At 44.7% G+C, this 14,421-nt stretch overlaps 1 protein-coding gene across 2 annotated transcripts in view; it reads left to right on the forward strand.

The window, feature by feature from the left end:
- Positions 1-14,421, forward strand: part of LOC110485901 (keratin, type I cytoskeletal 18) — a 31,813-nt gene that overhangs the window by 2,400 nt on the left and 14,992 nt on the right. For both annotated transcript variants that reach the window (XM_021557118.2, XM_021557117.2), the window contains 5 exons: positions 4,220-4,302; positions 6,123-6,276; positions 8,296-8,577; positions 11,657-11,791; positions 12,633-12,853. In XM_021557118.2, coding sequence (XP_021412793.2) covers positions 4,220-4,302; positions 6,123-6,276; positions 8,296-8,577; positions 11,657-11,791; positions 12,633-12,853 — 875 coding nt within the window. The remainder of the gene's footprint in view (positions 1-4,219; positions 4,303-6,122; positions 6,277-8,295; positions 8,578-11,656; positions 11,792-12,632; positions 12,854-14,421) is intronic.

Raw genomic sequence — 14,421 nt, forward strand, 5'->3', positions numbered from 1 at the left:
ACATCTCATCATCAACTGTTCAGAGGAGACTGTATGAATCAGGCATTCGTGGTTGAATTGCTGCAAAGAATCCACTATTAAAGGACACCAATAAGAAGAAGATACTTGCTTGGGCCAAGAAACACGAGCAATGGACATTAGACCGGTGGAAATATGTCCTTTGGTCTGGAGTCCAAATTGGAGATTTTTGGTTCAAACCGCTGTGTCTTTGTGAGATGCGGTATGGGTGAACAGATGATCTCCACATGCTTATTTTCCACCGTAAAGCATGGAGTTATGGTGTGTGGGTGCTTTGCTGGTGACACTGTCTGTGATTTATTTAGAATTCAAGGCACACTTAACCAGCATGGCTACCACAGCATTCTGCAGCGATATGCCATCCCATGTGGTTTGGGCTTAGTGGGACTATCATTTGTTTTTCCACCGGACAATGACCCAACACACCTCCAGGCTGTGTAAGAACTATTTTACCAAGGAGAGTGATGGATTGCTGCATCACATGACCTGGCCTCCACAATCCCCCGACCTCAACCCAATTGAGATGGTTTGGGATGAGTCGGATCACAGAGTGAAGGAAAAGCAGCCAACAAGTGCTCCGCATACAGTGGGGCAAAAAAGTATTTAGTCAGCCACCAATTGTGCAAGTTCTCCCACTTAAAAATATGAGAGAGGCCTGTAATTTTCATCATAGGTACACTTCTATGACAGACAAAATGAGAGAAAAAAATCCAGAAAATCACATTGTAGGATTTTTAATGAATTTATTTGCAAATTATGGTGGAAAATAAGTATTTGGTCACCTACAAACAAGCAAGATTTCTTGCTCTCACAGACCTGTAACTTCTTCTTTAAGAGGCTCCTCTGTCCTCCACTCATTACCTGTATTAATTGCACCTGTTTGAACTTGTTATCATTTTAAAAGACATCTGTCCACAATCTCAAACAGTCACACTCCAAACTCCACTATGGCCAAGACCAAAGAGCTGTCAAAGGACACCAGAAACAAAATTGTAGGCCTGCACCAGGCTGGGAAGACTGAATCTGCAATAGGTAAGCAGCTTGGTTTGAAGAAATCAACTGTGGGAGCATTTATTAGGAAATGGAAGACATACAAGACCACTGATAATCTCCCTCGATCTGGGGCTCCACGCAAGGACCTAGTGAATGAGAGAGAGCTGCAGAGAGCTGGGACCAAAGTAACAAAGCCTACCATCAATAACACACTACGCCGCCAGGGACTCAAATCCTGCAGTGCCAGACGTTTGCTAGAGAGCATTTGGATGATCCAGAAGAAGATTGGGAGAATGTCATATGGTCAGATGAAACCAAAATTTAACTTTTTGGTAAAAGCTCAACTTGCCGTGTTTGGAGGACAAAGAATGCTGAGTTGCATCCAAAGAACACCATACCTACTGTGAAGTATGGGGGTGGAAACATCATGCTTTGGGGCAGTTTTTCTGCAAAGGGACCAGGACGACTGATCCGTGTAAAGGAAAAGAATGAATGGGGTCATGCATCGTGAGATTTTGAGTGAAAACCTCCTTCCATCAGCAAGGGCATTGAAGATGAAACGTGGCTGGGTCTTTCAGCATGACAATGATCCAAGACACACCGCCCGGGCAACGAAGGAGTGGCTTTGTAAGAAGCATTTCAAGGTCCTGGAGTGGCCTAGCCAGTCTCCAGATCTCAACCCCATAGAAAATCTTTGGAGGGAGTTGAAAGTCTGTGTTGCCCAGCAACAGCCCCAAAACATCACTGCTCTAGAGGAGATCTGCATTGAGGAATGGGTCAAAATACCAGCAACAGTGTGTGAAAACCTTGTGAAGACTTACAGAAAACGTTTGACCTGTGTCATTGCCAACAAAGGGTATATAACAAAGTATTGAGATAAGCTTTTGTTATTGACCAAATACTTATTTTCCACCAGAATTTGCAAATAAATTCATTAAAAATCCTACAATGTGATTTTCTGGATTTTTTTTCTCATTTTGTCTGTCATAGTTGAAGTGTACCTATGATGAAAATTACAGGCCTCTCTTATCTTTTTAAGTGGGAGAACTTGCACAATTGGTGGCTGACTAAATACTTTTTTGCCCCACTGTATGTGGGAACTCCTTCTATACTGTTAGAAAATCATTCCAGGTGAAGCTGGTTGAGAGAATGGCGAGCGTGTGCAAAGCTGTCATCAATGCAAAGAGTGGCTATTTGAATAATCTCAAATATAAAATATATTTTGATTTAACACTTTTTTGGTTACTACATGATTCCGTATGTGTTATTTCATCATTTTGATGTCTTCACTATTATTCTACAATGTAGAAAATAGTCACAATAAAGAAAAACCCTTGATGTGGTGTTCTAAAACTTGACCGGTAGTGTATGTATGACATTTCCTCAGACTTTCGCCTGGACTAATACCTGGAATATTGATTTCTGTGGAACCCAGGACTCCCTGGAAAACAGTGGCAATTGTTACTGAGTGGACTATCCTGGCTAAATAAATCAAATTAAATGAAAAATGTATGACTTGACATACGCATAACTGATAACATTCTTCAAATCTTCCTTTGACATTAATTCATGATTTATAGTAACAATTGACTTTGTAATGTGCATCTTCCTCAAGTCCGGTTTCAGTCCTAGACTAGTGTTATTGTTGTGGGTTTAGGTTTTAAGACCTGGCGCCACCCTCATTCTATTTAGAAGCATTGAATGACGAGCCATAATAAGGAATAATGATACCCCGTGTAAATAGCCAAGTTATCATTACTCACTGTGTATTTATTTCCTGTGTTATTGTTTGTCTATTTTTTCTCTCTGCATTGTTGGGTAGGGCCTGTAAAGTAAGAATTTCACTGGTAGTCTACACCTGTTGTTTACGAAACATGCGACAAATACAATTGGATGTGATTTCATTTTAAATCAATCCGTTAATGTTCAGTCGGAGAAGTGCCCTGTCGGAAGAAAACAAGCCGCTAATGTCTGGTTTTGTACTCTCTCAGGGCTATGAATCAACACAGTCAGAGATGAATAACTGGCAGAGCTAAGATAATGGAACGGGTAATTGCAATGAAAATATGATCATAACCTTTGAGGCGGTTGTTGTGAGCAAAAGCACAACACAATGAAGTCCAAGTTATTCCTGACTTTCTTCCTTCAGAATGGGTGTGTTGGCCTTGAGTAAGCATTGTGCTATTGTGATTGGCAACATTGAAAACTCTGTTTGCTCAAAATGGCCCTAGGTTGTACAGCAAACGTTTCAATATCAAAGATGCAAGGGATTTTGGATAACATTAGTTCAAGTTTCATGTTTCTCGCATTGCAGTTAACGCCAAACATTTATGGTTTATGAGGTCAAGTACTAGAATCCCTGTGAGAGGCTCTTCGGCTTGAATAATACCTGTGCCACAACTGCTTCAGGCCTTGTCTTAATGAACCCGAATCGTGGAACGTCATCATGTAATAAATCTGACTCACTGAGCTGGTGGCAATCTGACACGCATGAACAGGCAGAATATTATTGCGCAGTCCTTTCAATGAATGTGAAGTGGCTCAACCTCAAGTGATCTTATTCTCACAGAATAATGAGCAATTCCAACTGACTTGTCTAAATTGATTAAAGGGATACTTTTTCTTTTGGGGGGGGGGGGGGGGGGGGGGGTTTGGCAATGAAGCCCTTTATCTACTTCCCCCAAAATCAGATGAAATTGTGGAATCCATTGTTATGTCTCTGTGTACAGTATAATTCTTTCTCGTCTCTGTTCCAACTTCCTTTCTCTGATGAACTTTCAAAGACGTCTCTCTTTATGCTGGTGCTAGTGTGTTAGCCTTGTCCCGGACTCTATGTGCGGTAGCCAACTCTTCCGTCGGTCAATGTCATGCCAGACAGTATGAGACGAGGCTAGTGTAATACAGGGAAGCGGAACCTTTACTACAGTTGTTCTATTGCGATAGGCCTCACCCGTATGTTTTCGCATTAAAAACAGACCCCAATTTGATGCAGCACACGGTAATGTGAACTTCCAGTGTACTGAGGTGTATTCGTATGTGATGTCATGTTTCATTGTGTTTTCCTAACTATTGGACCGATAACGTTACATGGATCAACAAGATTGAACACATTCTGAAATCGATCGTGTTTTACACGCTTCTCGTCGCATCTTATTCCCTTCCTTGTTGTTTTTGTCTTGTGTGTGTTGACTGTGTTTTGGTTCTGTAGGTTGGTAAGCTGCTGATGGAGAATGCAGAGCTGGTGCTGCAGTCTGACCACATGATGTCCAGGGCTTCTACCATCCAGGCCAGGTCAGTAGTGTTTGGGACATTCTAGGTCAGGCCTAGAATACTATACTAATACAGTAAGACATACACCCTCATAGTATTTATTATCATCATATCTAAAGAAAACAATGCTATACCATAGCAGTTCTGGAAAAATCCATCAAATCCTACTCCTACCAATTTCAGTCTATAACACTTTAAATGCACCTCTTGAATAACAATCAGATATTTAATTTCCCCCTGCAGCGATACTTTATAATCACTTCTCCACTGTAGCAGCAGTGCAGCCCGCACTTTGTTGTAACTCGGCTAGTTCCCACTCCTGCTCAACAACCTGCATACAAATCACAGCCCGGCTGTGTTGTGCCTCGTCAGCACTTTCCCCATCGGTATTGATGCAGAGTGACACACCAGCCCCTCTGCTACTGCCAGAGAGCTGTGTGCCAAATGGCACCCTAATTCTTATTTCGAGCACCACTTTTGACCAGGGCCCATAAGGGTGCCCATTGAGTGTGGTCAAAAGTAGTGCACTGAATGGGGGATAGGGTGTCATTTGGGATGCAGACGGATATCCATTAACCCCTGAAGGGCAAGGGAGGGCAACGGCATGCAGACAGCTATGAGCTATGAATACACACCTCCTCTATTTATATATTGTGTCCTGCTGGCCTTACCTGGGCCACTGTCACGATGTTGTCTGCAACTCTGTGTCACAAGGTTTATATTGTGTTTCAAATATATATATATATATGTATGACTTGTGTACTTGTTGACATTTTACTGCATCATTAGGCGCTAGTAACATAAGCATTTCACAGCACCCGCTATAACACCTGCTAAACCGTTGTGCGTGACCAATACACTTTGATTTGATGTCTGTGACTGTGGCTTTAGCATGCTGGGAAGTGAGGACTATTGCAACTACTGAAGGAGTGTTGCAAGATTTGTTTCGTACTGTATGATAAGGTCTTTTACATGATTATGTCAGAGCTGGTGAAGGGTCACTAAAACACATGGGAGCAGAGATTGCAGTGTGCCGTCTATTTACCTTGACCTGAAAACACTTGTACATCTTAAAACATCTTACTGCAGTGGGCTAAATCAGGGTCACACAGAGTGATTCTTGGCAGTCTTAAGCAAATCTACTTTGAAACAAAAGTACACACCTCACACACATGGTTATGGGCTTAAAAACAGAAGACACCTGTACCATGTCGGATATAGAGTTTGCAACCCACTGTTGCACTTTATATACAGTGCACCACAGACGTCTGAAGTATAACAAAACCGTTTGACATAGAAACACCATAGTTCCGTCATAAATAAATACAAACATCTTTGTTAATTATGAAATGATGAAAAATATGAATAACATTCCACCCGTGAGGCCAACGAGGGTGTTTTTAGTCACTGACTGCAGGAAAGGGCTATGCACCTGCTAAGATACAATGGATGTGTGGCTGTAACGTTTCCCATATACTGTGTCACGGTGTTTACCTACATGCACAGTCTGTGTAGCTGTTTCACCACCCATGTAGGGTACCCTGGCTAGTTGACCCAGAGTCGGGTACATTCAGTAGCCTTATGTTGAAAAACATTTCCCTATGTAACCACCTCCTGGTAAAGTATAGGCCTATAGCTGCTTTGCATAGACCACTGTGGTCAAGGCTAAATACAAGTCAATATCACCGACTGAAACGTGGAAACAGGGACTACCTGCCCAGTAAGAAACAACAACAACAACAAAAAATGTGTTCTTAGATTTTATTTTATTTTTTCCATTGAGTGCTCTAATGAACACAACCCAGTTGATATGATGAGATGTGTCCTGTGTCCTGTCATAGATGTGAGGCGGAAGAGAGGCAGACCAAATGTCTGGAGCAACAGGTGGCTCTGCTGAGGGAGAACCAGATGAGGGTGGAGCAAACCAACGTGCAGCTGGAGGCGGAGCTACACCACTCCATGACAGAGCTGCAGGACATGCACCAGGACTATGTGGTACGGTCTTGTGCCAGTGTCCGTGTGCATGTTGCAAGGGTCTGTACGGTTGCGGACAGCTGCTTTTGTTCAGTAAAGACATCCGTAAAAAAAGGTTGAATAAATACTGTAACATTCGTTTGTAAGATAGCCTTAACTTTAGGCTATTTACTGTCAAATTAATATTGAATTGTGTTTGGTTGCATCAAAAATATCGACATTTAAAGGAGATGCATCTACTGCTTGTATAGTTCCATCTGAGCCACTGGCTTAATCCCATTCTTCAACTTGTATTTGTGGTTGAGTTGGAGACATGAATCCAACACATCATTTGTTAACATGTCAACAGGTGAATAGGCTATTGATTGTATTTGGTATACAACCAAATATCAACATTTGAAGGAGATTTCTCTCTTGCTTGGATAGTTCCAGCTGTGCCACTGACTTTAATTCCAGTTTATCTCAAAATGAATAATTGATATGTTGATGAAACGTCTGCATCTCAACCAAAAATCGAAATTAAAGTATAGGACTGATTCAAAACAAACTTTGATGAATGGGCATTTCAAGTTTGTTTTGATTCGGTCCAATTCTTTAACTTCGATTTCTGTTTGAGATGCAGACGTGAATCCAACATATCAATGATTAATTTGTAGACAAAAAGGAGAAAAAAAAATAAGACTAAGTCAGTGGCACAGATGAAACTATCTAAGCAGATGATACATCTCCTTCAAATGTTGATATTTGGTTGCGTTGACAACCAAAAACATTCCAATATCACTAAATATCATTACAATTGAAATCAACCAGAGCTTGGAGCCATTGGCCTATTTTATTGTCTATTTTTCCAGTTCTGGGTTGAATTGAAATAATAACACATTTTTTTCTGATACTGGATATAACGTTGAAGATCTGACATTGTTTTAAAGTTACAAATTGAACATATGTTGTACAAGGTTTGTCTATGTTGAAATTTGGTTACCATGATTACATAATCCTGTGGTTAAAGTTTCACCCTCAAAACAACAGTTTACGTTGATTACTTTTTTCAAATCCAATGTATTTCCCACGTAGATTCCACTTCACAATACATCAAAAAATGATTGAAACAACGTTGATTCAACCAGTTTGTGCCCAGTGGGAAGTGACTCTGGTAGGGGTTATCCAACTCTTATGTCCTGTTCCAATTAGGAGGAAATTCATTTACTTTTTACTGATCAGCATCCAGTGTGTTTGTACAGTATATTCCACCTTTGATAATTTCCACTGTCTCGTTCTTTTTTGAATGTTTATGTGCGGAGGGGAGAGAAAGGTGAGACAAAAGAGAGAGGGAGAGAGAGGGAGAAAGAGAGAGAGACAGAAGAGAGGGGAGACGAGACAGAGAGAGAGAGAGAGAGCGGGAGAGAGAGAGGGAGGGAGGGAGGGAGGGAGGGAGGGAGGGAGGGAGGGAGGGAGGGAGGGAGGGAGGGAGGGAGAGGGAGAGGGAGAAGCAAGCTACTGTAAAGAAAGAGCAGCGTCTCAGAACACCTTCTCCTTATTATCCCATTAACCAGACACCTCCCCTATTGACCTCAGTGGAAAGGCTTGTTAGGTTTCACACCATCCTTTCCCTTTCAATGCATTCCTGTCATCCTCCCACCCTTCTCTCTCTCTCTTTCTCTTTTACTAACCCTTTTTATTCCTGCTGACTAATACTCCCCTTCCCTTCCTCCACTCAGGTCTTTACGTGATCCGGATACTCTCTCCCACACACACGCACGCACGCACACACACACACACACACACACTGTCCCAGACTCACAGGCTCAATAACAGACTCCCTCCCCTGCATTGCGTGTGTCTGATCTCACACTGTTCTCTCTCTCTCTTGCTCTCTTCCTCTGCCCTCGTTCTCTCTCTGTTCCCCTTTCTCCTTCATTCTCAGGATCCATCGCCTCTCGCTGTCACACACACACTCTTGTATACTCTCTTACATTCATATATCTCCCTGTCTCTCTCTCCCTCTTCTCTCTACCTCTCACTGGTTGGCTCATTGTGCAGGCAGCCCGTGCTCTGCAGCAGCAGCAGGCCGACTCTCGTGATGCGCTGCTAGTGACGGCCACAGCGTGGGAGGAGGATGGCACAGGGATGGAGCTCTCCCAGCTCCTCGACCGAATCAGGACGCAGTGCGACCGCCTCAGCCTCACCGGCCTAAGTCGAGTCCCAGATGACCGACACCCCGGCCTGGCCGCCGGCCCAAATCAAGTTCCATGCTCCGCTGCCGGGCCTAGCCGTTTTGGAGCCACACTCAGGCCCCGAGCCCATGGAGGATCTCTCCCACAGGTACGCAGTGTCCCACTGCCTTCGTCCCTCCGCATCTCATAATTTCCTTCCTTCCATCCATCCCTCTCTCTGTCTTTCCTTTCATCCTCCCTTGGCTCCCTGCCACCTAGTCACACCCTGATCATAGCTCACCTCGGCTGTTTCCAGGCAACGCAGTGACATGTGGTAAGATAAGAGGAGTTGGTTTAATTTTGATTTGTTGTACTGAATTAGGGTCTGAGGTCCGAGATGGGTGGTCTGAGGTCCGAGATGGGTTGTTCACCTCTCTCCCTCTTTCTCTCTCTCTCTCTCTCCTTCTCTTTATCTCTCCTTCCCTCTTCATCCTCATCACACACCACTCCACATACAGAAAGGTACCCGTGGACAATCCGTTACCTCCGAAGAAGAAAAGATACACTTTTACTGCGATATCGAAACGCTGCTCCACACAACCTCTTTAGATATCGATACGTCGTGAACCACAACCGCAGCATTGTAATACACCAACGGGCTTCTCTGATCTGTTTACTGCTAAGTCCTTATAAGGCATCAGCTGAGGACAGTCATCTTTTCAGTCTTTGAAATAGGAGCATTTGGATTTCAGTTGAGAAGGAGAACTTGCAATTGGCACAGCTGTTGTTTTTGACATCACATCGGATGGGGACAGTTTTACAGGCTTTGAAATAGTAGCATTTTGATTTCAGGGAATATGATATGTTTAGCAAATGGGCTATAGCTTCCTCTCATAGTGGTGTTGTTTTCAACAATAACGCAGCCCATCTAGTCAGTTTTGCTTATTGCCCATGAGATGATATTTCAGCTCATATTTCAGGTTTTGAAATAGGAGCATTTCAGTTTCAATTGAATATGGGGAATGGAATGAGTCACTCATCATGGCTGTCTTGTTTCCGTCTGGTCAGTTTTACCGTCTGGCTGCATCCCAATTGGCACCTTATTCCTTGGTTAGTGCACTACTTTTGACCAGGGCTCATAGGGCTCTGGTCTAAAGTAGTGCAATTTTTAGGGAATAGGGATCTATTTGGGATGCAGCCAGTGACTTTGATGTAACAGGCGTGATTAAGTACCTTGGCTGCAGGCAGGCAGCGACTGGTACTTCACCAGCGTCTGCTCTACAGAATGACTTTGTTTGTTGCCCTCCTAGTTAGAGCCCCTTTATGTGGACTGGAGTCTGGAGTGGAATACAGCCCTGTTACAGCCTGGTTCCAGATCTGTCGGCGAAGCAGAGTTGGCTGAAGCACATACAGTGCATTCGGAAAGTATTCAGACCCCTTGACTTTTTCCACATTTTGTTACGTTACAGCCTTATTCTAAATGAGATGACTTTTTTTCTTTTTTTTATCCTCATCAATCTTCACACAATACCCCATAATGACAAAGTAAAACAGGTTTGTAGAAAATGTTGCAAATGTATTAAAAATAAAAACAGAAATACCTTATTTACATAAGTATTCAGACCCTTTGCTATGAGACTTGAAATTGAGCTCAGGTGCATCCTGTTTCCATTGACCATCCTTGAGATGTTTCTACAACTTGATTGGAGTCCAACTGTGGTAAATTCAATTGATTGGACATGATTTGAAAAGGCACATATCTGTCTATATAAGGTCCCACATTTGACAGTGCATGTCAGAGCAAAACCAAACCATGAGGTCGAAAGAATTGTCCGTAGAGCTCCGAGACAGGATTGTGTCGAGGCATAGATCTGGGGAAGCCAGTCCTCAGTAAAAGGCACATGAAAGCCCGCTTGGAGTTTGCCAAAAGGCACCTAAAGGACTCTCAGACCATGAAACCAAGATTGAACTCTTTGGCCTGAATGCCAAGCATCCCGTCTTACTTCCCTACAGTGAAGCATGGTGGTGGCAGCGTCATGTTGTGGGTATGTTTTTCAGCGGCAGGGACTGGGAGACTAGTCAGGACCGAGGGAAAGTTGAACAGAGCAAAGTACAGAGATATCCTTGATGAAAACCTACTCCAGAGTGCTCAGGACCTCAAACTGGGGCAAAGGTTCACCTTCCAACAAGACAACAACCCTAAGCACACAGCCAAGACAATAGAGTGGCTTCAGGATAAGTCTCTGAATGTCCTTGAGTGGCCCAGCCAGAGCCTGAACTTGAACCCGATTTAACATTTCTGGAGAGACCTGAAAATAGCTGTGCAGCGACGCTCCCCATCCAACCTGACAGAGCTTGAGAGGATCTGCAGAGAAAAATGGGAGAAACTCCCCAAATACAGGTGTGTCAAGCTTGTCGCGTCATACCCAAGAAGGCTCAAGGTAATAACCAAAGGTGCTTCAACAAAGTACTCAGTAAAGGGTCTGAATACTTAGGTAAATGTCCTATTTTCAAAATGTCTAAGTCTAAAAAAACTGTTTTTGCTTTCTCATCATCTTCGTGTGAAGATTGACGAGGACATTTTTTTGAATCCATTTTAGAATAGGGCCTTAGTGGGAATCTGAATACTTCCCGAATGCACTGTACATACTGTATGGGACGAGGCTAACTAGCTATTATGTTATCCTTCTTACTGTAAAATGACTGGTTACGGTTAACATTTACAATAATTGCCCCTAATATGTTCTTGTTTACACGGTAATTACAGAGTAATATTATGATGTCCACAGGTTTGAGGAATCCATTGAGCACAAGTGTCAGTTTCATGTTTAACTAACAAACTTGATTCAACGTGTTTGTGCCCTGTGGGAATCTGTGGGGGAAAATTATTACAGGTAGATTTATAAAGGTGTGAAGCTTATTTACAATGTTTCATCAAGTTTAAGTCATTTAAGTCATTAGAGTTGTTCTACTTTGTGTACCTGCACAGAGTCCTCTGGCTCTGTGCCAATGTGTGAGAGTGCCAGTTTTTATGGGTGTGTGTGGGTACCAGTTTTTATGAGTGTGTGCGGGTGGCAATTTGTATGAGTGTGTGTGTGTCCCTGAGTTCCATGTGAACTGTTCCTGTTTGTGTGTGTCAGCATCCATCTCCATCAGAACTTAGTAGGGTAGGTGCGTGCATGCGTACTTCCGTGCGCACCTGTAGGTGTATGTGTGTGTGTTATATGACCTCTTTCTCACTCCCCCAGCTCAATGCAGAAGAGGCAGCATGGGCCCAGGTGAACCTCGGAGGGACTGCCCTCAGGGAGGCGCAGGCAGAGCTGGCCGAGGCCAGGAAACAGTGGCACTGCCTGCAGGTGGAGATCGAGTCCCTACATGCTCTGGTGAGCACACACACACACACACACACATGCACAGACACACACACACACCACCATAAGCTTAGCATTGCGGCAGACAAACACCCATGGATCAGTAGAGTGGATCAGTAGAGTATGGAGAACATTCAACTTGATTGATTCTGAAAGCACTATTGGGGATTCTTTCACTCTTATACTCTTGCCTCTTCCCCCTCGACCCCTCTCACTCTCTCTTCTGTTCCACTTTCTGTGTCATCCTCTCATCACCTTTTGTCCCTATCCACCCTCTCCTCTATCATATTCCCTCTTTCCCCTCTACACTGTCCTCCCTCTCCATCGCTGTGCTCCACCTTCTCCATCCCCTCTCTGCTCTCTCTCCCCTCTCCATTTTTACAATTATTTAATCTCTCTGATCCTGCTATTTCCCCTCTCCCCTCCATCTCCTCTCCCCTCTCTCCTCCATCTCCATCTCCTCTCTACTCTCACCTCTCTCCTCTCTTCTTTCTCCTCTACCCTTTCCTCCATCTCCTCTCCCCTCTCTCCTCCATCTCCTCTCCCCTCTCTCCTCCATCTCCTCCATCTCCTATCCCCTCTGTCCTCCATCTCCTCTCCCCTCTCTAATACTTCTCCTCTCCCCTCTCTAATACTTCTCCTCTCCCCTCTCTCCTCCATCTCCCCTCCATCTCCTCTCCACTCTCTCCATCTCCTCTACCCTCTCTCCTCTATCCCCTCTCCCCTCTCACCTCCTCTGCCCCCTCCTCTATCTCCTCTGTCCGCTCTCTCCCTTTTCATCTGCTCTCTCTGTCCCACATCATTTTCTCCTGTCCACCCTCTCTCCTCTCTCCCCCGTCCTTCCCTTCCCCAGGAGAAAGGTCTGGAGAGTTCCCTCCACCACACCCAGTGTCAGTACTCCAGCCAGCTGCAGGGCCTGTCCCAGGTCATCCAGGGTCTGGAGGGCGAGCTGGAGCAGGTGAGGGGCGGCCTGGCCACGCAGCGAGAGCGCCATGGCCAGCTGCTCAATACCAAGATGAGGCTGGAGAAAGAGATCGCCACCTACAGGCGCCTGCTGGAGCGCGAGGAGGGCAGGTGAGGTGGCTAACGGTCACAGACAGGGGCTATATGGGCCCTCAACAAAAATGTTGCACTAAAAATGAAATAGGATGCCATTTGGTACAGATCCTGGGGCAGATGTAGCAGAGGAGGTTTGGTGAACTACATGGTGACGAGTAACCTTCCCTGAGATTTGACATGTGGAACTGTAACCCCCAGAGCAAAAGGCTTTACTCTAGAATGGAGCAGCTGAGCTAGATTCGATTTCTGGTCAATTACACAGACATAAACTCAGCAAAAAAAGAAAAGTCCCTTTTTCAGGACCCTGCCTTTCAAAGATAATTCGTAAAAATACAAATAACTTCACAAATCTTCATGCTTGTTCATTGAACCATAAACAATTCATGAACATGCACCTGTGGAACGGTCTTTAAGACACTAACAGCTTACAGACAGTAAGCAATTAAGGTCACAGTTATGAAAACTTAGGACACTAAAGAGGCCTTTCTACTGACTCTGAAAAACACAAAAAGAAAGATGCCCAGGGTCCCTGCTCATCTGCGTGAATGTGCCTTAGGCATGCTGCAAGGAGGCATGAGGACTGCAGATGTGGCCAGGGCAATAAATTGCAATGTCCGTACTGTGAGACGCCTAAGACAGTGCTACAGGGAGACAGGACAGACAGCTGATCGTCCTCGCAGTGGCAGACCACGTGTAACAACACCTGCACACCTGCGGGACAGGCACAGGATGGCAACAACAACTGTCCGAGTTACACCAGGAACGCACAATCCCACCCTCAGTGCTCAGACTGTCCGCAATAGGCTGAGAGAGGCTGGACTGAGGGCTTGTAGGCCTGTTGTAAGGCAGGTCCTCAGCAGACATCACCGGCAACAATGTCGCCTATGGGCACAAACCCACCGTCGCTGGACCAGACAGGACTGGCAAAAGGTTTTTTTTTTTTTTTTGTCTCACCAGGGGTGATGGTCGGATTCGTGTTTATCGTCGAAGGAATGAGCGTTACACCGAGGTTACACTGGAGGGGGATCGATTTGGAGGTGGAGAAAGGTCCACTCTGTCATGGTCTGGGGCGGTGTGTCACAGCATCATCGCTGTGCGCTACAGGGAAGACATCCTCCTCCCTCATGTGGTACCCTTCCTGCAGGCTCATCCTGACATGACCCTCCAGCATGACAATGCCACCAGCCATACTGCTCGTTCTGTGGATGATTTCCTGCAAGACAGGAATGTCAGTGTTCTGCCATGGCCAGCAAAGAGCCCGGATCTCAATCCCATTGAGCACGTCTGGGACCTGTTGAATCAGAGGGTGAGGGTTAGGGCCATTCCCCCCAGAAATGTCCGGGAACTTGATGCAGGTGCCTTGATGGAAGAATGGGGTAACATGTCACAGCAAGAACTGGCAAATCTTGTGCAGTCCATGAGGAGGAGATGCACTGCAGTACTTAATGCAGATGGTGGCCACACCAGATACTGACTGTTAGGGACACATTATTCCATTTCTGTTATTCACATGTCTGTGGAACTTGTTCAGTTTACGTCTCAGTTATGTTCATACAAATATTTACACATGTTAAGTTTGCTGA

Source organism: Oncorhynchus mykiss, chromosome 13, assembly GCF_013265735.2.
Source record: "Oncorhynchus mykiss isolate Arlee chromosome 13, USDA_OmykA_1.1, whole genome shotgun sequence".
NCBI classification, from domain to species: Eukaryota; Metazoa; Chordata; class Actinopteri; order Salmoniformes; family Salmonidae; genus Oncorhynchus; species Oncorhynchus mykiss.